The sequence below is a fragment of the Dermacentor andersoni genome, chromosome 5, assembly GCF_023375885.2.
Source record: "Dermacentor andersoni chromosome 5, qqDerAnde1_hic_scaffold, whole genome shotgun sequence".
Lineage (NCBI taxonomy): Eukaryota > Metazoa > Arthropoda > Arachnida > Ixodida > Ixodidae > Dermacentor > Dermacentor andersoni.
This window is the reverse complement of record NC_092818.1, coordinates 81,584,213-81,608,322: the sequence shown is the minus strand read 5'-3', so window position 1 is coordinate 81,608,322 and position 24,110 is coordinate 81,584,213. Positions and strand designations below refer to the sequence as shown.

General features: G+C 45.8%; 1 protein-coding gene and 1 long non-coding RNA gene across 2 annotated transcripts in view; one reads left to right on the top strand and one right to left on the bottom strand.

The window, feature by feature from the left end:
- LOC140218486 (uncharacterized) overlaps window positions 1-24,110 on the bottom strand; it is an 876,148-nt gene that overhangs the window by 20,253 nt on the left and 831,785 nt on the right. The window lies entirely within an intron of this gene.
- On the top strand, window positions 4,187-15,655 carry LOC126530821 (uncharacterized). The gene is made up of 4 exons (XM_050178114.3): window positions 4,187-4,255; window positions 5,053-5,093; window positions 12,794-13,068; window positions 15,274-15,655. The coding sequence occupies exons 2-4, from the start codon at window positions 5,057-5,059 to the stop codon at window positions 15,580-15,582; spliced, it is 621 nt and encodes a 206-aa protein (XP_050034071.1). The 5' UTR covers window positions 4,187-4,255; window positions 5,053-5,056; the 3' UTR covers window positions 15,583-15,655.

The window sequence follows — 24,110 nt, the reverse complement described above, 5'->3', positions numbered from 1 at the left end:
GAACTCCGCCGAAAGAAATGTGGCAAGCAAGAATGTGGATGACACATGATGGCGCGGAGTTGTATTGCAGGAGCTGTCGAGGTTGTTTGCAGCGGGATTATACAGGTTGCAACGTCACTCTTTTATGAGGTCACGTCTCACAAAAGCCGACTGTCAGATCGGGGCATGGTTATGGCCCTTTCTGACATTAAGTAACGGATGGCGGCAGTTTCAAAATACGAAATTTTCACAGTGGACGCGCGAAATCAAGCACACTAGTACAGCGATGGCAATTGACGTTTTAATACGCAACCATGCCCTCTCGCCGACATAGCTATCCTTGTAATGGCATAGACAACTGAAGTCTTTGTAGGAAATATTAAATCACTGCTCCTGTTACCATACGTGATCTCAGAGCACGTACTGCCGCCGCTACACAAAGTTTGCTGCCGAAAAGCCTCAGAGATAGTTGTCAATCTCATTCAGGCGATGGTTGCGAGCGCCACGCTTGTTGCAAGAGTACTGCTACAGCGCCCGGCAACAGATCTTGCCCCCATGAAGCGGCTCTGAAACTTTTGACAGATACTGTGCGTCGTTATAATTATCTACGTAGTCTCAACGTATTGCGGAGCATTGCAGGCAAGGCAATAAGTGTGGCAGCACATCAGACTCCCTATACCTAAACTTCTTTGTTGCTCTTGTTCGACAGACAATTGCCACCTCATTATTTATAATCTACGTCTTCTGACCGTATCCCAACTAAGCTGGTTGTTCAGTTTCAGAATATGCTTCGCATATCCTTGCTCACATTGAGCAACCTTGCTGTAGCTGAGGCCAGGGAACAACGTGTTCATGATCTACGTGTTCAGGAAACTCTTCGACATTTCACCGGTCTGATAACAACCCGATAATAATCCACGGCATAATCACATGGCTCGGTCCCCCAATTTTCCGCCTTGGCATTTGGTGATAACCTCTGCGGCTCTGACAATTCCATAGATTGATAAAAACCTACAAAGCACTCCCTAAAAGCTAAATTTCTTACAGTCCTTAACATGAGTCTATCGCAAGATGGTTAACATGTTTGTATTCATTGATGGAACGACAATAGAGTGAAGCTTCACGTGTCCCATTTGCGTACCAAAGCACAATGTAGCACAAGACGGGCTACATGCCTCGGAAGAACTAATTTGGGATCTCCACGCAACAAGATGCATTGCTGAAAACGAAATGAATAACAATGTGGCAATATATTATGACACAAAAGCATCACTGGAGTCATTAAGTCAATATTGTTTTTGTGCTCATTCCAATTCGCTACCGTATGAGGCCTCAAGAACACCGATCATCGCTGCATTTTCCGGCCATCCAGTTCACTTGGAGCGGATGTGCTTCTACGTTAGTATGTTTAGGACATACTAATGTTTACATAACATTAGTATGTCCTAGTAGTCTAGTACGTACTAATGATTACAAAACATTAGTACGCACTTGTGGATCCCTAGTTACATTCACTTGTTACGCGTATAGTAGCGTCTTTATTGCACAGAGGATGCGAACTTTTGTCTAACGTGGGTGCATATGAGTTGTTTCTTTTGTTTTTCTTATTGTTCACATTTTTTAAATAGATTAAACATGTTTGCGTAGCTGCGGCATGTCCGTACGCATCTACGGGGGAATGGGTGGTTACAACTTTTAAAGGCTCATGTAGCCTACATTCTCATTTGTTTGAGCTTACTAAACAACAAAAGTGCATTGGAGCAGGCATGAGACTATTATGCAATTGTTTAATCGTGTTTACTACTGCACCGAACGTTACGCCAATCGCATAACGGGGTATTAAACAGCTAATGAGATCGGTTTGTGGCCACGTGGGTCAAGCGGCAAGGAGGTGACAAGCCATGCAGCACACCGCCTGCAAAGCGTGGTATTGCAAATTTTACGACCCTGCAGCTATGTATAGCCGTATCTTGCGTGGCAATGGTTGGAATAGGGCCCACCTACGTGCTCTGAATACATACTCTCTTGTTTTTCATTGCGTCAATTGGCCTTGTGGCATGTGTTGAGAAAGGATGCGACATTTCGCTTCACCTCACGCATGCTCAATTCTCCGACGCATTCCTCTTCACTAGGAGCTTGTTCCCATCGGGGTAAACAAAATTTTGAGACTAAAGATGCGCGTATGCACTCGCGACCTTATTGTCGCTCCGACCCCTCAGCAACCGTGCCAGGCATGGCCAGGATGTTGGTGGTGGTGGTGGTGGTGGTGGTGGTGGGGGTGATGGTGATGATGATGATGGTGATTATGATGATGATGATGATGATTTATTGGCATCCCCTTTGAAACGGGGCGGAGACAATTAGCAAGCGAGCCCGCTTGAGTTAATCGGGTATGCAATAGATGTTTTCATTTTTCCATCTTAGTATGTATCTCAATTTTTTTTCTCTAGCTTGAAACTTCTCTATCTAGCACCGATGTGTGTAACAAATCCGGTCGCATCAGTCTCTTCCCTGATTTTTTTTTCACCAATACTCTAAACACCTCTTGCTTATCTTACCTACTGACCAGTTCATACTTCCGTTCACTTGAAATTCAAGCGCTTTTGGGAGGTGTAGATTACTTACGGACCTTACTGGGTGAGACCCCCAGCATTTCATTAGGATGCGCTGAGTCGTCTCGAATTTTCGCTGCAGCATATACATGCCTCATCTTGTTGCGAATATTTGCCCCTGTATGTATTTGTTCTTAGGCAGTCAGTGCGAGCCTCAAATAGCGACGCACTGCCCTCTGTGTTGTCGTATAGATTTCCCCCTTCTAATTTCTTTTTTCCCATTGTAAATATACGGGGTCTTTCTTGTTTCCATTCTTTGCATCCAATTCATTGTCTCTGTTTCTCTGACTTCTTTTTTTTTATTACTGCTGGTTGTTTATTTACACTTTCAATTACCCTGTACCTGGTTGCCAACTTTCTTGAGCTCTTCCTTAATTCTGTGTCCACGCTTTTCAAGTACACATACTTGAGCACTTTAGCCGGCCAGTTATTTTGATCTATGTCCCTGGGTCTTTCAAATCTAATTTTTCTTTGCGCTTCTCTGACTTCAAGAGAAGCCCAACTCATATGTCACTCTGAACTGCCTCATTTGCGGTTTTACCGCGGGCTCCCAAGGCCAACCGACCTACCGATCTTTGGTTGACTTCCATCCCCGGCAAGATATCCGGTTTTACGTATAGAATGGCATTTGATAAGCTTAGCGTGAACAAAATTAATTATTGAAAAATGACTCGCAGTTGCACGTACTAGAGATCCACTGGGACATTCTGATGGAATTATATTAGCATGCCAAAAACACGAAAAGAAACGTAGGTTCCCAGGATATCTGAATATTTCAGAACATAGTCCACCAAATCCTCCCATAGGGTCTTTCATGACGTGCGACACTGAACCACACGCTCCGCCGCCCGAAGCAGATGCTGCTGGTCTCCCAGTGTAATCTCTTACACTCATTGTTGATCCCGACTGTAGGCTGGCCTAAAGTGGGCGTATGAGCAGGCATACGAGCACAAAAACACAGGCATGCGTCACACTATGTTTGTACACTAGGGCATGCTTCGTCAGAGGGCTCAAGACTGCAGTTTGACCCGCGCCTGTACATTCACCGGTTGCAATTTACCTAGTAAACGCGCCTGCCTTTCGCTGCAGTGGTGTGTCTGATGACTGTTTCTGAAAGTCACCATGTTTTTTGCGACGCACTTTTGTAATGCTATTGATTATTTTGCTGCTCACCGGAAGCTATGATATCAGAACATAGACCGCAACCAGCATGCACCCTTCTATCTATTGCACACTTTGTCTGACACGACTATTTTGCGAAATGAAAGCGCCCGGTTACCTGTGTCTTGACAACTATGCGTCGCAGGTAGTGCCCGACACAGCCGAGAAAAAAAAAAAAAAACACGGCTATCGGCTCAACACAATGTACAATCAGGGTGCTTTCTGTGTAGTAGGCGTTTATCTCTTCGGAGGAGCACTTTTTTCTTTTTCTATTTTCGTGCTGACGACCGTGGCGCGACGCTTATCTATTGAACATCGATAAACGATCGGCGGGACGCAAACACCTCACATTCTATATGTGGACAGCGACAGGATGCCATATATTTTTTTTTTCTGCCAGCTGATAACGGACCACATGACGGCTCGACTTTGAGTTATAAAGCAGCGGCGCGAGCAGATACGGTGCGAAGTCATTTTCACGAAGGAGCACGCACACCATCAAGGTAAGTAAGAAACACGGTTTGTCACTTGTTCCGTGCACCGGCACTTACTCGCTGCCAATTTCTCTAGCGGAAACTACTTCATAACCATCTGGAATTGTCAAATTGGTGATGACACTACCACTTGTAGCTGCAAGTAAAACGATGATGGAGATTTCATGAGTGTCCCATAGGGCGACTCGTAGACATACTGCACGTTACCTGATATTACCCTTGAATAGGAAGTGTGGCTGAAGTGTAGCTTATAAGGAAGACAAGCGTTTTCGAAACTGTACACTTCCTTTAGAATTTTGTCACACTTTCATTCCAGCCGTGCGCTGGTGCGGACGCCTTTGGAAAATCCCTTTGCTAAAGGCTTAGTGTACTGCCTGAATGACGCGATTAATGGGACACGTGGCCTTCGTAGTCGAGAAGGCGTACCTTGAGACGAACGTGGGCTGCGCCTCACAGAAAACAACCTGGTTCAGTTAAGGGCGTGGTGAGATGGAGTCCGTATTAAGCAGTACGGTCACGACAGCTCAAGCCGGACTGCCACATCGGATTGCACTTCTTCGTCGCAATAAGGTACGCCTATATGAAGGCACTGGCTTAGGTTTACAAATGTCCGAATATACACCGCTCTCTTGCAGAATAGGTAACTTCTTATCCACAAAAGGTAAAAAAAAACATAAAAAAAAACAGTTTGCATGCTTTGTATCTTCCGTAAAACCAGTAGACTTGCCTGCTTACTGAGACATACAGGCTTTTATTAAACTCCGCAATATATGTGCCGCATCTCTGAAGTGTCGTTTATTTTGCAGCAGGATGATTCTATTCGCAACGACGCTTCTCCTCTTGGCAGGTGAGTTAAAATGTTTTTTTGCTTAAAAGTATGCCGTCTGGTCCGCCGCCAGCAGAGGAAATGGACGTCCCTAGCATAACATAACGGTTCTTGCACTGCGCGAAGGGCCATAAAAAGCAACCCAGCTACGTTAGGCATCGTTCCAGAATAGCGCTTGCAACGACACAGAGGCTGCAGAGCGTCTAGCGCAGTTAACGCTTCTTAAACACGGCGACGCGGTTGGCTACTGCGTACTACCACCTTTGAAATTACAGGGCTATGTATGACGCGAGTCTACGAAGCTTAGCTCTCGCCAGTATTTTAAATGGTATGCGAGCTGCAAGAACGCAACATGCATGCATAATGCGGACCCCTTGGCAGCCACACTATGCTATGGGGAAATTATATATATACTTCGAAAGTGTGCAACTAGCACCAAATACCTATTTATCTACGAGTCTGTGGTGCACATTTATGTCGGAAATTTGAGGATAGTTAGTATCCTTAGGCAAGTTCATTCTTTACTTCCTTTTTTCCAGATTCTTGTTTCGAAATATTCATCCCGGAATTTGTCAGTCTGTGCCACTGATTTTCGTACTTGGAGGTAACAATATGGGGCAGTATTGGGGGGGGGGGGGGGCATCGTTAGTAAGAGAGCCGTAGCGATGGAATTCCTTGAGCTTTCCGCGCCAGTGTAAAAGGAAGGTGAAGCTGATATCAGTTGTCCTGTAAATAACGCATGGCGAAAACTGACGATTACGCAACAAATACTCCGCTATGCGCATTTGCGCTTATCCGAGAGTACGAAGTGAAAAGCTCGGGATGAATATGATGGGGACATTTGCCTTAGGATAAAATTGTCTTCAGGTTTTAAAAATGTGTGCGGATCATAAGAGTACACGTTACGCATTTAATTAAGTAATTTTAGTTAATAATGCGCATTCCGACCGTAATTGTTCGCCCTGAGTCTGTCTGCCATGGAGCGTACAGCGTGTATACAAGCCGCGTTTGCATAGTGAGTATGGCATCTCAAATTAAGTTTGTGAAAGCATAGCCTTAAATGCACGGCACGTTTAGACGCGGCATGTGGCGTGTGGCCTCTGAAGGATCGACCTTAAGAATAGTCTACGGGGTGTAATTCACGAAGCTTTTCGGCAAAAACCACTGTTGGTACGTTTATGACCTCCTTTGCTGATATTACGTTTGTTACGAGCATTAGGTGGGGCCCCTATTTTGTGAACCGTTCTAGCTTGCAGACTGTTTGGTGAAAGCAGGTCCCGAGAGCGACTTTCAACCTTTTTTTTAACAGACACTTTCGTAATTAGCTGGCCACATTCGCTAATGATCTGGGCGTTAGTATAATTGACTAGCTGAATTTCCGAGCATTAGTCTACTGAATCCTAACGGTCTTTACTGCACCAAATTCTAAAATTTCAGAAGCGAGTTTCGTCATTGAACTTTCGCATTGTTGTTCAGGCTACCACCATACGCGTTGCAATGCATATTGAGAATGCTTTTCCAAAAGCTTTTTTTTTTTCTATTTAAGGTCTTATAGTCGAATACGAATTATTACAATTTGAGCAGAGAGCAGTTACTCGAATGCGGAGCTAATGTGACTGTGGCTGCATTATATATAGGCCGGAACTTAGCTATGCTGTTGATCGAGCACAGTATGGCAGAACATTCTGCTTCTTAAATGATGATTCATCAATAGCTGTAATCATTTTACGTCCCGAAGCTCCGCGATTGGCTATGAAGGCGTACGGGCGTACTAGTTCAGGATTGGGCTACCTAAGTTTCTTCAACCTGCACTACACTGTAAGGTACAGCAGCATTTTCGCATTTTGGCCTCATCGCAATACGGTGGCCCCGGCTGAGAACCGAGCCAGTGACCTCGTTTTCTGTAGCACGGTGTTGATAGCGACTGAGCCACCATTGCGGCTGTAAGTGCTGATTTACTATATGCGCGGTTAAACCTAACAGATTGCAGAGACAGTCAAGCGTAAGAAACAGCTAGAGACTTGTGTTCTGCGTTTGTTCTCCTACATTGTGTCCTTTGTCTTGATACCACGCATGAAAAAAAAAAAAAAGACAGCAGTCGTTTGCCATTGTACTGCCGAACATGAATGGAAAAATAGAACGGCAATTTCTGTTCAACACTATCACAAAATCGTCTGAAAATGTATGAAAATTTCAAGAATAGCCTGAAATTGGAGCGACCCCCCCCCCCTCGAGAAAGAAAGAAGAAAAACAAAAAAACAAAACGTAAGCAATGCGTTACTCCAAGATTAGCGCAACTTGAGGCAACCGAAATGCACTTGCGCAGAAACTTTTCAACTTGATAAAAGCATTTGTGGAGCGATGTTTCCGGCATCACTATCGTCACGTGCGTAAGTGATGGCCAATTGAAGTTAAGTTATGCACAGCTAAAGCTACTGTAGCCTCTTTTCCTACTTGGAGAGTATGTATTGGCAGTTAGCGATAGGTGCTACTCAGTTTCTGATAAAGAGTGAGCATTGCAGCGACAATATACTGGGCAAAAAAGACGCGCAAAACGACATATACAGACGCTGACTTCCAGCTACCATCCACCAGTTGGAAATCAAGAGCTGTATATGTCATTTGTGTGGTATACATATGTTTGTGCATTATACTGCTTCCTATGTTTTTTTATCAAGTAGATTCGCGTTGTTATAATTGCTTTTGAAAAGAAAAAATAAATAAATACGGAGTACGCCGCGAATGAGCTCATTTAGTTTAAATTACTTTCTCGAGGAGACGCCGTTGAGGTAGCGTTTAATAAAAGTAAAGGCGTCATCTGAGCCAACAGATCACATCTTAAGCTAGAAGTGCTTGAAATTAACAAAATAAGCAGCTACACAATACTCTGCACGTTGAACTGTGTAAAGTAAAACCCCGTTGACTCATTGCTCTCTTTAATATCCTCCTGTTACGGTAGTTCGAGGTAGTATTGCCATCAGGTGAGAGGTTCTCATGTGGTCATACGGCGTTAGCCTAGCTTTACCTGACTCATAAGTTTTATTTCTGGGCTGCTTTGTAGTGCAAAGCACGTAGATAGGCAGGGTTTAGCCCTGGTACATTACTGAAGCGAATGGACGAGTGATAATAAGGAAATTAACGTTAATACGGCCTGTTATTTTTTTTTTTTCATCGGCAGCGGACAGGCCAAATAAGAGCATCAAACGGAAAGTTAGCTATACAAAAACTAAACTTGAGAATCGTACACTGATGACACATAGGAAAGTCTGTGAACTCACAAAATCATTCGCATATGTTCTTTCCAGCGAAACTGCTCGTGCGATTAATTCGACGCTTTCAGTGGAAACCCGTTATGTCACTGGGCTGTTTCGAAATACTAGTACATTTTGTTGCGAACTAGGATATGTCTACGTGCTCGAACCAGTTGGTTTCGTAACTCTGTTCGTAACCTATAAGTAATTTGCTGAATGCAACAATATTGCATGTCGTTCTTAATTGGCTCAGAGTCGTCAACGCATAAGATAAATGAACTCGCATATGAAGTCAGTGGAGTCGTAGCACGGTTTTACAGCTAGGTGGTATGGCGGGCTGTCACTGTAAGACGAAAAAACGCTGCCTCTGATAGAAACTCGATTGGTGAACGCTACTCTAATGCAACGCATAATACATTATTGCTGAGTCACAAACTGAGGAGCCGGAAAATCGTACTTATTTTCCGTTCACAAAATAACGTTGACGAGACATTGTACATTTTTAAAATATCAATCCTATCCAATGAGTAGTGTGTCCTCTTAAAGAAGTTAAATAGCCGTACTTCGAGTTTATGAAACAAGTATTTATGGCACGACCGAAAATAAAAATCTATATTTCTCTTTCTGTAATCTCCTTGCTTGTGCAACCATAGAATTTCCTCTATAATTTCTTTTAATTTTCTTTTTTAGTGTTGCAGAAATAGTATTTTGATTCTATGTGTACGTTGCTAGTAAAGATCACTTACACTAAGTTAGATTTTGGGAACACCGGTTGAAATGTTTTTTTTTTTTTACGCAATTTTACTGGTGCGGCTTCTTGGGGGCCAGGAGAAGGTACTGTGAAGTCAAAACATGGCAGGGGCTCCAGCAAAGTAGCCATCTGTAGGAATACGCAGTAAATCGAAGTAATTTGATTTGTAACGTGTAATGAAGACGTGTAATGTAATGAGCATGCAGGGGATTCGATTCACCGGAAGCTTAATGTTCGCCGCTTTTCCTTTGCCAGAACTACACACTACCAGCGAAAACAAGCCACGTGCGCGAATGTGTGCACTGCGACTAAAGGGGTTATAGATAGGTTTCTCTACTAAATGTTGAAAGTAACACTTTTGTCTGACGTAGGATACGCCTTGCTATCCCAGCAATTCGAGCTTTCGTTGATCCATGTAGAACAACACATATATAGAGAGAAAGAAATATAGAATTTAGTTCCAAATGGAGAGGTTCATTCGAAATGGAGCTGGCTAGTTCAAAACATTTAATGCTCCTTTTTCTTTTTTTTTTAATGCTCTTAATTTTCCTTCACCGACACCGCCGACGTCACGTTGTCACACCCTCCCTGTACTTTTGTCGATTTGCGCTAAGTGACCATAGCTCCTATGGTCCGTAGCACGAGGGCATTCGAGTCTGATTACCACGTTGAATCTATTATATTTCACTCCGTATAGCCATTTTTAGAGCAAACAATTTTCACTGCGTGTACAGGCTTTAAGACGGGATCGATATACACGCTAGAGGGCTCTGCGCAATGCTTCAGCTTGGAATCTTTACTTGCTTACTTATAACGACAGTTTATAATTAACTACAACCACTTCATTCCTCAGAAGGCGCTTTATAGCTGTTCCTGCGGTGATGTTTTTGAGGATCTCCTAAATGACCAAAACAGTCGAAATCTTCCCCAGCATTGACACAGTGTGTTGTTCCCTGTGTGTTGTTCCCAAGGCTTCATTTCGATCCAAATTTTTAACTTGTATGCGGATATGGTTCGTAAGTTCTCCGTGGGTGCACTTGTATTTGTGTGACCTTGATGCTTACATTTTACGCTATAAAGTAATCCGCGTCTTAATAAGTTTTAATGCGCGCTCTGCAATGTATTCCCTCTACTCTGTCAACGTTTTATTTTGTTCCGGCATTTATTTCAAATTATTACAGCAACTACTACAAACGGCGAACGAATTTCATTAGCAGTTATAATGACATCTTTATGCGCTTCTGTCACTCTAACAAACCAGATTTTCACAATTGCCCCCCGCAGATATATAATGTTCTCTATATTGGTGCAATGTTTAATATTGGATTGATTTATTAGTTGTCTTGCAATGAGTGGGGATAGTACATTGCGCACGCTTTTCAAGGTAGCAATTCGGAGGCTTTAACTTTGGTTAACCTCCCTGCCTTTCTCTCGTTTGCATCTCTCTCTCTCTTTTCCGTGCACGCCTTACTAGGACGTGAACGTAATTCGAGTAGGACAACGAGCTTAGTTGTTAAAAGGGAAAGGAAGAAAAAAGGAAGGTAGAAATAATAATAAAAGAAACATGAACGAATAGCCGACTATACGGAGGGTGTGCGCATGTACAATTTTATCGTGTCTCAAATATGAATACTACCCACTTTCTAAATGAGCCCTTAGGATTCATAACACACCTTGTATAATAATAATATCAGCGCTTTGTGCGATATAAGCATAGTATTTACTGGGTGTTTTATTTTGACGTTCATAAAATTTTTAAACATCGCCTGTAGCGTATAGCACTATAGTCGACTTAGTGAGCTGTATTGCAAGAGGATGTGGACCCGACTTACACCGGAAATAAAAATGCACAATTTACTAATGAGCAAAATATGTGTAAACTTTTTAAATGATTAATTTATTGCCAATTCTGATACATGGACCGAAGCCAGGGATTTCACAACGAACATTAACTTTGAACGAATTTTTAAACTAGTCTCAGTTATGAAAGGAGCGTAGGCGAACTTGCGGTTAAAACTTCCTGTTGTCGCACTTCATTTTTTTTAACAAGACACCTTTTTTTTATGGATTGAAGCTTAAAGGTTACTGAAACACCAATGCATTTCGTCGCAAACTTTGTGAACGAGTATCCTCAGAATTGGCTTTTGATATCACCGAGCAAAATTTCCAAATTACAATATATCCCGGTGAGTAATTCGTTTAAAAGATAATTAGTGAAAATGTCTTAAATTACCAAGTATTCATTCTAATTTCTAGTGCAAATAACGTCCGCCTCTAGTTAGAGTGATCTGGCTCAAGAAACATAGTTGCGGTATATTCCACAGGTGATATAAAAAAATTAATGATAAAATAAAACACTCCCGTATAAACACCCCTGTATATGTACACGGGTAATTGCTTACCTTTATCGGGTGGCCATATTTCAACGCCTAACAAATGTTATTGTACAGCGCAGGACGCGCCAGCATGTATCGGAAGCTTCTAGAATGCTATCGATGGTTCTATCCGCTGTCTGTTGTCACCAAACCTTGCGAAAACTGATTTCATGTATGCGCGACGCGAATGGTGTAGAACTTTCTGCAATAGACGCGGGCACTAGCGCTTACTCTGGAACCTTCGATGACCGACGTATAAAAGCCGACGCGCTTTACCCGCTGATCCAAGTTTCGGCGATCGCCGACCATGCTCGCCGCTATAGCTGTGCTTTGGGTGTAACTTGCTTTTGAGGGCCCAGGTTCGCCCAATAAAACGCTAGTTTCGTCATTAGCAGTTTTGCTGCCTTCTTCACCGTCACTGCTACGTTACAATAGACAGTTTTAGAATAGCGTTTGCAGCCAAACATAAACGCATTACGTAAGTAAAGAAATAGCGTTGTCCTCACTGCGCATGCTCCGAACGTTATTGGGTTTCTGTGGCTTACGTTCGCTATGATAACGTACGTTATTCTGCGCGATTAACGTTCGTAATGTTTACGGACTCTAAGAAATAGCGTTGTCGAACATGGCGAAATCCATGGCTCCCGCTTCAGCGTGAATTCTCGTGATGGCTACGTTCTCACTCGCATTGATCTCCAGTAACTGTTGTAATGGGCTTTCGATTTCTCTAAACTCACCTGAAAAGTTAGTTATGAGCGCATAGCACGTCCATTTTCTGAGATCGTTCGGCGATTGTGACGCCCGTAGGCCTGACGAGACGCGTCCGCATAGCTACAGCAGGGCGGTTGCTAATGGATCGTCTTGGCTTGTATACGTTTGGAACGAGGAACCAGACGGCGCCCTGTTTTGTAACGTCTTCTTTACGTTTGCGTTTCCGTACGGTAAACTAAATGACCCGAAAGGACACGCACCGTAACGTCCCGCAAAGGTACTTACGTTTATGTACTTAAGGCGACAAACGCCATTCTAAAACTGTCTAATATAAAACACTCCGTAGGTGGGGCACACATTTCGCCCTTGCAGTCAAACAGATCAAGTTAACCGACAAATGCATAATAATTGTTGGTGGTAACTATTCACTAGCGTTCCTGATTAGTGGATGTTAGTGAAGTATAACAGAACAGGTATTCAACAGCATATTAGTGTCGTCAAAAACGTCATCAACAGTCCGCGCTCTAGGTTTTAGTGCCTCGTTCCGCGCAACCGTTTTAACTCTCCCCTGCTATTTGGTCTTTGGAGTGATAAGGCATAACTCCATAAACCCACAAGTTTCTTTTATTGCAGGCCTCAGCCAACAGCAATCCACCGAGGAGCTCAATGCGTACGTGGACAAGGTACTCAAGGACGAGCTGCCCGCCGAGGCAAAGTACATCGACCCGCTGACGATACCCGGCTTCAGCTTCCGCGTCAGAGACCACCCCCACTATTTGAGCGTCAAGTTCGATAAATCAACCATCACGGGTCTGAGCACCATCCAGCGCTCGGGAGACTGCTCTTCTTACAGCCGGTTCCCGTACCGCGTCTACGTCGGCTGTAACGTCACTTATGGAGAAATCAAGGTAAGGAGCTGAGATTCCCTCTTGAAGCGCCCGATCATACCTAGATGGTGTCAGTTAATCTACAGTGACATTATTTGAGCTTTATAAGTGGAAGATAGCATGCCCGAATCGTAAGATACAAGGCGATAAGGTTGCCAAACAGAGAGAAAGCCTGCTTCTAAAGTAATGGCAACACAAGGCTTCTAGCTCAGCGGCCATTGCGTAGTGAATCTATGCAGAAAGCTACTAGGCATAACCTACTCTGGATAGATAAAAAGTGTCTACAAGATTTCACCACTGGAGACCTTGTCCAAGGGTTCCTTACAGCACGGATACTTATCTAAGAACAATAACGCTTTCACCCATTCGTTTTGAAATTGACGATGTGGTAGCGGTCGTGGATGCAGCCCATGCACGGCGAGCTGAATCAGCCGCGTTAATTGTAGACTGCTATTGTGGAGAACACTTTATGATGTTTCCTTATCGCATATTTATCTCAAAACGTGCAGAGCGCATGTGCAGATGGCGCGCTAGCGCCGCGCTGCCAATAGTTCCAATTGCATTCTTGCTATACATTTGGATTCAAGACAGTTTTGTAGAAAATGTCGTGGCAACCACCATTAAAAACTTCAGCCAGCGTACTGGATTTGGGCCAGCTGACCTCCAGTGGTATTGTAGGATCACAATAACCCGAGCTTCCTGCCTCTTCGGTACTGTAGGTAAGCAAGTTTGTAACGGCTCCAAAGAAAATTGTCATGCGTTTCAAAACGCTACCCTTCGGCTCACTAAGGACTACTATCATCGGCATCCTTTTTAATTTCAGAATGCAACTCATGGCCTATGACTGACGCCATATTGTGGACCTATGGATTCATTTTACACACCTCAGATTCATTAGTGTGCACCAAAAGAACGGCATGCGAACGCTCTGCAGTCCTTCCAAACTAAGCTTTTCTTTGCGAACCTCGTGGGGTTTCGTGACCGCGGGCACTTCTGATTGGCTGTTCCCTTGCCGAATAGGCCAACCAATCACAGCACAGCTGAGCACGCGTGCCGCGCGCACCGCTGGGTTTCTTGCACCACTACCAGATGGCGCTCGCTTTCGAACTTCCGCGGCAGTGGCGGCGCCGACCATGCAGGGACAAAAAAAAATAGAACCAGAAAGTTCGCCATCGTGCATCCGCTGCTGCATGGCAATGATGGAGTAAACGCTTCTTTTGGATAGAATGGATTCGAACTGCGCTACGTACATATGCACATGCTGCCTCTGAACCTATGATGCGTTCAAGGCGTCTGTCGTACTCTCTACTAGTCAGCAAATGCATTTAACAAAAGGCTCGGCATAATTCGTGTGCGCCCGTGCTTGTGTGTCCGTGTACGTGTACTCGTGTTTCGTCTCTTTATGCACTCACAAAAAGCTTCGCCGTATATAGATTCCAACTCGTTTGATCTACTGTATATTGTTTTTTCATTGGAAAGCGGCCGTTCGGAGAAAAGAAGGGAACCCGCGAGCGACCCTGTGCTCAGCAGCAGTACGCCATAACCACTGAAACACCAGAGCCGGTGATCGGTGGCGCAGGGATTTCGTAGTGAGGTTATACAGATGCGTAACCATAAAGTTGTCCTGATCATAGACGAGACGACCTAATCTGGACAACTCTCTCGTTTCTTCTTGTCTTTCTTTGTGTGCAGACCTCAGAAAAGCCTCTAGCCATACCACTCGAAGGAATTCCGATAATAAATTTGACGATGACGATGTGTTTAATAATATATAGAAAGAGTGAAGCATAATCTAAGTTTTTGCATATATTGCGTGGCAATTTTTAGACCTCAATGGCCGCCCCGTAGAGAAGCTATGTACTCTGGGCATACGCACGCACACTGCACAGAGCGGAAGCGCATATTGACGAGTACCACCATCAGCGGAGCCACGGGCCGCAAGTTGTTTAGCACATGGACTCTTTTGGACATGCTGTTCACTAATATAAAAACTGCACTCTGATCAACAGCTGGTTCAGACCCCCCTAATGGCGGCTTTGGCTTGTGCTAGTCCCGGTAACTTTTCTAGTAATCGTTAGGAAGCTCTTCGCGACAAGGAACTATTCGAAGCGATGGACAAGCGTGCAGCAAAACTGACGCAAAAAAAGAAGGAAAGGAAGGGCGGAAAGCTCTCGGATCCCTGTACCATTCCCGTCGGCTTAACAGCACGTGGCCACACTTTTTCAGGTGCAAGTCAAGAGCCAGCTGAAGTACGACCACAACAGCTCGAGCGTCTCGGCTGATACCACTTTCCCGGAGGTCCACGGTCGTCTCTACGTGTCCGTGGGTGCCTGGAAGGGACCCAGAGCTCATGCCTACCCCAAGCTCGGAAACTTCAGCACCACATTCACTGGTCTGGACGAGAACCCCGAAACCCAGAAACTGCGCTGGGGGTACTACGAGGTGATTCGTGACATCCTGGCCGTGAGCATCGAGAAGACCTTGTCTTGGGTTATCGCCGACAGCGCCGGCAAGGTCCTCTGGCCCTGCTGCTAGGCCGAACAGTGTGCATGTGTGGTACTGTAGTTGGAGACGCGGCAATAAAAGACAACAATCACTGCTTTACAAATCGATGCTCTTTGTTCAAGGGTACTTTCTAGGAAGATTGATGCTAAGCTGAATGCGATATCCAGTTTATCATCTCAACAACTCTAGACATTATCAGCTGCTGTCGAATTCTCATTTTATTATTTTACCTTTGCTTAATACATACAGTCATAAAGACGATGATGCGGACACACTTAAAGAGCAACTGTAGCGCTAACAAGACAGGCAGAGGAAAGGTCACACAATCACAGACTTGTACGTAAGGAATAACAATTCAATAATTACTAATAATCAATTATGGCTTTGCTGATATTGTAATTCAACGATTACTTTATTGACTTGGTAGCGCTCCCTGGAACTCAATTACCATTTTCCTAAGCAATTACACGTAACAAGTTAAATTTTTGACGAAACGAGCTCTAACATGCAATGCAGCTTTGAGCAACTAAATTTGTCGGAAACTGCAGTGTTCACAGGGGTGAAAACCTGTCCGTGAGTTACTTCCTTCCCACAATCAGCGTCCTGAAGATATATGCCTCCATCCTTTCATCATCGCAGGCTTTCAGATCTGCATGCCTCTCTTGGAAGTGAGACCTCTGAGCTTCCCTCTTAGAAGAAATCTCTCTCTCTCTCTCTCTTCTGGATGCGCCTTTAGGTGGCTTTCATAAGCGGTAACAGTCGCTGCTCAGTCCTTCTTTGCTTAGTGCAGTCTATCACTTCAGCACTATAAACAGAAGTCTTTGGCCGTTAAACGCATACGTGTATATGTGTTTCATATATGCGCTTCTCAGATACACCTAATATCTGTGACTGTAACACACGAACAGTATATTTAGGGCTGAGTGCTATGCAGCTTCAAATTTAATTGCATTGCGCATTTGGACACATTTTCAATGAACGTGAACGGCTACTGCCGCCCGCTACAATCAGTCGCTTAGGTTTAAATGGCTAACCATTAAAGGACCCCGGGAGAAGGTCCACCAGATGTTGGCCGTCAAATTGAAACGGCGCTTCTATGACTCTATAGCGTTGAACACTTCGAACATTGATGCCAGGACCTGTGATGACGCTCTTCAGTTTTATACTCACTCTATTGGGAGCCCCTTCCCCTATCGCCATCAACAATGAAGCGCTACGCTTCATAGATGACACAGACACATTCATCTCGGCATTTCAAGTAACAGTCTTGTGAGCGAGGTGTTCGTGCGTCACAACACAGCCTTTCTCTCCAGAACTCACACTGAACGAGTTTTCAGTGTTGCTGCAGATAGCTTCAGAAGAAAAGTAGAGAGAATTACCAAAGAAAATGTTGAAAAGCGATGTCTAGTGAATAAAATTATGAGCCATGCCACTCTGTGGAGATAGATGACGAGCGATGCAGTTAGGCCCGGTATAGCACTATCTGCGGGATTGGCCCATGGTTTTTTCACAAGCAGAACAGAGATGCATGGAACCCTAGCCATAAACAGCTTCGCTGTAATAAGCAACCAGTAATGACATGCAATGGACACACTGAAAGTGCCAGGCCAGCTCACTGTATTTAATTTATTTGTGCAATCTTGATAAAAGTAGGGAGTTAAGTAATGCTTAAGTAATCGAGTACTTTTTAGTAATTGCCCAATTTCTTTGTCGGGACACTACTTGTTAACTGCAATCAAATTACATTTCTTGAAAGGAGTAATTTTATTGTAATCGGTAACTTATCTTTTCTGAAACGCGTAGAAGTCTTCAGGACGAAGGCTGCACCTTTCCTGTGCCGGTCTTGATAACTATAACAGAATTGCTTTGCGTGTGAACCGTCTAGCTCCAGGACAAGTTCTGCTAATGAGGGCAAAAGTTTGAGTGCGCTTCTCACCTTGCAAACGTATGCTTTGGTTTTAATAGAGGCTGACTCCCAGGTGTTAACAGTGCAGCACAAAAGCAAAGAAGAGCAAACAAAAGTGAGGCGTTTATTCAACTGATGCTAACAGGGCAAGACATAAAAGGTGCTACATCAGACATAACTTGTAGCCGCCAAATCAATAGCGTCATAGAATACGGCGACTTTATTTAAAACAGCAAGTCCGCTTAATGCTGAAACTTTTGTCCTCATTAGCAGAACTTGTCCTGGAGCTAGATGGTTCACACGTAAAACAATTCACTTAGAGTTATCAAGACCGGCACAGGAAAGGCGCAGCCTTCGTCCTGAAGGCTTTTACACATTTCAAAAGAAAAAGTAACCGATTACAATAAAATTACTTCTTGCCATACAGTTCTGTCTCCACAACAAATAAACGTTTCACTGTGCTTAAGCCTTGCGATGTTTTGCTTTGTGCAAACATTACAGCAATCGAATGTCAGTAAATGTAGCACTACCTGTCGGTTTTGAACAAGTACTTGAGATTCAAACGAAGTCTAGGCGTGGCGAAGAGCCCGATTCGTCGCTAGAGAAGCTCGGCAGCCGTACATGTGCACTGTCGGAAGAGATGTCGCTGGCATTTAACCTGACCAGCTTGCGGCTTTTCTATATTATATGAGAAAAGGTTTATTGACGGCTCCTAATGCAAATGCACAGTGACCGGGAACGGCGAGACAGCCCGAAGCACTGTCCAAAAAGACGCCAGCAATGAACAACGCGAGCCGAGCCACGCGTTGGCGATGCGGCTGTGCCGCGATGCGCGTCTTCTCCTTCCTAATCTCCGCCCGGACAAAAAGAGCCATCCTGGCGCCTTAAGAATCGGGAGGCGGAGGGTCGTGGTAGGGCTTGAGACGCGAGACGTGGACAATATAACGACCACGCCGGCGCAAATCTTCAGGTGGTGACAGTGGCTCAATGAGAAAATTCACCGGGGATGTTTGCTCCAAGACACGGTCAGGCCCTTCGAATTTTGAGACGAGTTTCGAGGAAAGCCCCGGCGTTTGGAAAGGGGCCGACCACCACACAAGAACGCCTGGAGCGTAGGTGGTGTTTGGAAGCGTGTCGGTGCGGTTTTCTTTCTAGCGCTGCTGTTGCTCTGTCGTAAAAGAACGCGCTAGCTGGCGGCATTCTTCGGCTTGTCGGGCGACGTCGGACACAGGTAGACACTCGGAGGCGTCAGGACGGTATGGAAGGAGCGTGTCCATGGTATGCGTAGGCTCGTGGCCATATGCGAGGAAGAAAGGTGAAAATCCCGTAGTGGCCTGGATCGCGCTGTTGTACGCGAACGTGATGAATGGAAGGATGCGGGCCCAGTTACCATCATCAGATGCCACGTACATAGAGAGCATATCACCAAGTGTGCGGTTAAATCGCTCTGTGAGCCCGTTAGTCTGTGGGTGGTGTGCCGTGCTTGTCCCATGAATAATATGGCATTCCGAAAGCAAACTTTCGACGACTTCGGAGAGGAAGGCGCGACCTCGATCGCTGAGGAGTTCTCGAGGTGCGTCGTGTCGAAGCACGAAGGGATGTAGGACGAAAGAGACTACATCCCGCGCTGTAGCACTTGGTAAAGCAGCAGTTTCGGCGTAGCATGTCAAATGGTCAACAGCAACTACGATCCACCGATTACCGTCTGGCGTCATAAAAAGCGGGCCGTATAGGTCGATGCCGACGCGATCCAAGGGTGTGGCAGGGAACGGGATCGACTGCAAGGCACCAGACGGGCGTAAGGCGGCGATTTGCGGCGTTGACAGTCAAGACAGCACCGAACAAACTTTTGTACAACATTGTATATGCCGCGCCAGTAATGGCGGTGGCGAATTCGTTCGTACGTCTTGAAGACTCCGGCGTGGCCACAGTGCGGATCGTTGTGGAAAGCGGCACATATTTGAGACTTAAGCTGCGGGGAACCACCAGAAGCCACCGACGGCCTTCAGAAGTGTAATTGCGTCGGTGGAGCAGCTGGTCACGAATGGCGAAATGAATTGCTTGGCGTCGGAGGGTTCGAGACACAGGGATGGTCGATGATCCAGAAAGATAGTCGAAAAGAGAAGCGATCCACAAGTCACGACGTTGCGCGGTGTCAAAGGAGTCCATGTCAAGAGATGACACGGAGTGTGCGGAAGTTGTTCCGCAGGCCGAGTCTGGAGGTGAAGGTGAACGAGACAGGTCGTCTGCGTCAGAGTATGTGCGCCCGCTGCGGTATACGACGCGAATATCGTACTCCTGGATGCGTAGTGCCCAACGGGCTAGGCGGCCAGTGCGATCTTTCAAGTTGGCGAGCCAGAAACACGTGTGGTGATCTGTGACCAAGACGAATGGGCGCCCGTACCGGTATGGTCGGACCTTGCCAAGTGGCCATACTAAGGCCAAGTACTCTTTTTCGGTCACACTCTAATTGGCCTCAGGCTTTGTCATCGTGCGACTCGCATAGGCGACTACGTATTTGAGGTAGCCGGGCTTTCGTTGGGCGAGGACGGCGCCGAGACCGATCCCGCTGGCATCTGTATGTACCTCAGTTGCAACTGACGGGTCGAAATGGCGAAGAATAGGTGGGCAGGTGAGAAGACGACGCAGCGTAGCAAAGGCGGAGTCACATGCAGGGGACCAGGAGGAGAGGGCGGCGTCACCGCGTGAAAGCTGAGTCAATGGCGCCATGATCGATGCGAAATTCCGAACAAAGCGCCGGAAATATGAGCATAGGCCCACAAAGCTTCGAAGTTCTCTCATGGTCTGAGGATTCGGAAACTCAGACTGCTCGAAGTTTTGCAGGATCGGGTAGAACGCCGTGCTTGGACACAACGTGGCCTAACATGGCGAGCTCTCGCGCGGCAAAGCGGCACTTCTTGAGGTTGAGTTGAAGGCCAGCGTTCGTTAGACAGGTCAAAACATGTCTGAGGCGGAGCAGGTGAGTCGGAAAATCAGGCGAGAAAACCATGACATCGTCGAGGTAACACAGACATATAGACAACTTAAAGCCGCGCAGCGTGTTGTCCATGAGTTGTTCAAAGGTGGCAGGGGCGTTACAAAGCCCGAAAGGCATCACGTTAAATTCATATAAGCCGTCAGGCGTAATGAATGCGGTTCTGTGGTGATCGGCCGCAGCCATCGGGACCTGCCAGTACCCTGAACGCAAGTCAAGGGACAAGAAGAATTCTGTTCCCTGTAGACTGTCGAGGGCGTCGTCGATGCGCGGCAACGGATAGACGTCTTTGCGCGTTACCTTATTTAATCGACGGTAGTCGACGCAAAAGCGAATAGACCCGTGCTTCTTGCGAACGAGAACGACAGGAGATGCCCAGGAACTGTGCGAAGGTTGAATAACGTCACGGCACAGCATATCTTCGACTTGGGTGGTAATGACACGACGCTCTTCGGCAGAGACGCTGTACAGTCGTTGACCTAACGGTTGATGTGAACCGGTGTCAATGTAGTGCCGCACTTCCGACGTGCGGCCAAGTTAAGGTTGTGAAACGTCGAATGAACTTTTAAAGTGGTGCAGGAGATCAAGAAGGTCGGCGCGTTCGGCAGGTGTGAGGGTATCGGCGATGGCAATCGAGAACGCATCCCTGCACGTCTCCTCAAGCGCGGAAATCGAAGGTGACTGGCCGGAGTCGACATCAAAAGAGTCTCCGGGGACGTCAACCAAAGACGAAGAGTCGATGAGTTCCACGAAGCCAAGGCATTCACCAACGAGCAACGTAATAGGCGCACAGAGGGGATTGTAAAAGCATATATTGCTGCAGTCGCCGGCCATGTCAAGCGTCGCGAAGGGTAATGGGAGAGATTTACGGCTCATGAAGACGTCGGATGGTGTGAAGAGGACCATTGCATCAGTGATGGCATCGCAAGAGATGGATACGAGGGCGAAGGAGCCAGGTGGAATAACTGTGTCCTCACGCACGGTAAGTTTAGAAGGGCGGTCAGAATCTTCTTCCAAGGGTGCGTCACAAGGGGAAAATTCAACTTCGGCGCGTGCGCAGTCCATCACGGCTTAATGACGGGATAAGATGTCCCATCCGAGGATGACGTCATGCGAGCAGGTGGGAAGAACAATACACTCGACGATGTAAACAATGCCGTGAATAAGCACACGTACAGTACAGGTTGCGTGCGGAGTGACGTGCTGCGCGCTTGCCGTACGAAGCGACATGCAGTCCAGAAAGTGGCGTGGTCACCTCGCGCTGCGAACGGCACAGTTTGGCGGCTATCACAGGAACGGCTGCGCCGGTATCCACAAGAGCGAATGCAGGAACACCTTCTACACAAATTTCGACCACGTTAGCAGGACAGGCGCAAGGACTTAGGCAGTTCGAATGGGGTGCAGTTCTTGCCTCTTGAACTGCGACGTTCAGTTTTCCTGGTCAGGTGGTGCGGGTCGCCGACGCATTGGGGAGAGCGAGCGTTGGCGAGGGGATGGCGAGCGACGCGAAGGAAATTCTGGGAGGTCAGCACTAGCGTACGGTTGGGGGGAACGAGCGGCGTATTGGCGAAAGGGCTGGCTGCCGTACCGGAAGGGCCGAGAGGCGTCGCCGAACGCTTCAGGGCGGCGGCGTCAATATCGGGCGGCGTCTCCGGGAGTGCAGCAAGAATAACAGATGGGTCGATTGTCAGGCTTCCTCCAAGGATTAGCTCTCGGTGCGGTCCAAGATGCAGCATGGGCTTCCAGTGGCATTGGTTGGGACTGGGTCGCTAAAGACGCAGGCGGAGGCCTGCGTACTGCCTGCGCGTACGTAAGAGGCGCGGCCACAGGCAGGACTGGCTGCGCATACGAAGTATGGTATGGTATGGTATGGTATTCCTTATGCGATGGCGCACACCCACTGTGGGGGATTGGCCAAGATTTGGGTGAAATTAGGCTATCTTTATTAAAAGACTAAAAGTGGTAAAGCTAACTGGAGAAAATGAACAAAAATAAAATGTTTAAGAATTCAAGACAATCTCTTTGTATCACTTATAAAATCCTCCACGGTTGAGCAAATATCCCTGTGGCACTTTCCAAGAGAGGAGGCTCCTAGAGAAAGGATATTTATAATTGAAAAGCTCAAACCAAGCTGCGTAAATCTTGATTCTAGATTTTTTCTTAAAGAAGTGAAACGGCGGCAGATTATGAAAAAATGATCTATTGTTTCATCTTCTCCACAGACTGGGCACAGAGGGGAGGGCACCAGACCAGCCCTGTGACGATAGAAGTTTAATTTTGGTATTCGACAACGTAATCGGGTAAAGATGACTTCAGTTTTTCTGGTGTGAAAGGAATTTTTGGGCCAAGGGAATAGGAGGTGTCGATATTCTGAAAAATTAGCTACAGCTGGGTTCAAAAAGTCTTGAGTAATTGTATATCTCCTGAATCTTGTAGTCGTCAGGTAAGCTATTGTAGGAAGTAATGGTAATACAGGGCCACTGAGGGCCTCTCTCGCGAGACTGTCAGCCATTTCGTTCATGACTAATCCTTTATGTCCAGGCACCCAAAGCAATCTAATTAAATTTATGTGGGCAGGCACTAGAAAATGAAATGTACGTAAAAGGTTAGTGACACCATTTGCTGTGAGCGAGGAACATAAGGATAAAGAATGGCTGCGTGTCTTCCTCTTCACATATAGAAGGGACTGCTATGCTTATTGAAACAATTGCCACACTGCGATGGATTGTATTATCATTGTTGCTTGATTCTACGGCGTGAATATAAATATGTTCATTCTTTCCTTATATTCTTACCTATTTAGCCCTTTAATATTTCACATATTGACATTCGGCTTAGAATATGGATGAAACGCTTGACTGGTATGAGGCGTTGGTAGTGAAGTACGATATGAAAATTTGACAACCAATCTTTTCCTGAATATGCTTACGCGGCGCCTTTGATAATGGTCGGCGTTCTTTCAGTGCAACTAAAGAACCGTTGAGTATATTTCACAAGAAGTTGTTTCCCCAACGATTGCATATGACTATTCTTGCTTATGCAGAATTTCATATTCTTGGTTCGGCAAAAAAGCAGTGGAAGAAACATGGTTTGAAGATGATAGTGTTATTGTCAACCAGACGACTTTTTATCGAACTTTTGATTTCATGATAGTGTTATTATCGCGTTGAGAACATGGCTTCATGCGTGTGACTCGACTTCCTAAACAGGTAGCATGCATTTCTTATCTTAACGGCGGTATAAGGCTATACTATTTCGGTAATATTGCTTATTACCTTAGGTGACATGCAGATATAGTCTCGTGACTTGTTTGTTGCCTCTTAAGTTATAAAATATCCAGAAAGAAACAACAAAAGGAGGTGCAACATGAAGAATACCTGCACAGGCGCATGACAATGCCGCCGTAGCATGCGCGGGTAATATGTTCCGGCAATTTATTCTGACCTGCGGACCAGAAAATAATTTCTGTCTCCAACAGGGGCTAATAGAATGGTTTAAGTACACCTTTTTATTCACGTGCATCACTGTTACCGCACGTCTTCAGAGCGTGGAAGAGACGCTAACCTCGAGGCAACGCACGTCGTCCTCAATAAATATGCCTTGAAGAACGCACGAAGGGTTCCATCTCGGTGCAGTCTAGGCGTGAGTTTGTACGAG

Excerpts from the sequence above, each read along its gene's own strand:
- LOC126530821 (XM_050178114.3), top strand. The coding sequence starts at position 5,057 with ATGATTCTATTCGCAACGACGCTTCTCCTCTTGGCAG. Across the intron at positions 5,094-12,793 it reads GACGCTTCTCCTCTTGGCAG|GCCTCAGCCAACAGCAATCC; the intron begins GTGAGTTAAAAT and ends CTTTTATTGCAG. Across the intron at positions 13,069-15,273 it reads TCACTTATGGAGAAATCAAG|GTGCAAGTCAAGAGCCAGCT; the intron begins GTAAGGAGCTGA and ends ACACTTTTTCAG.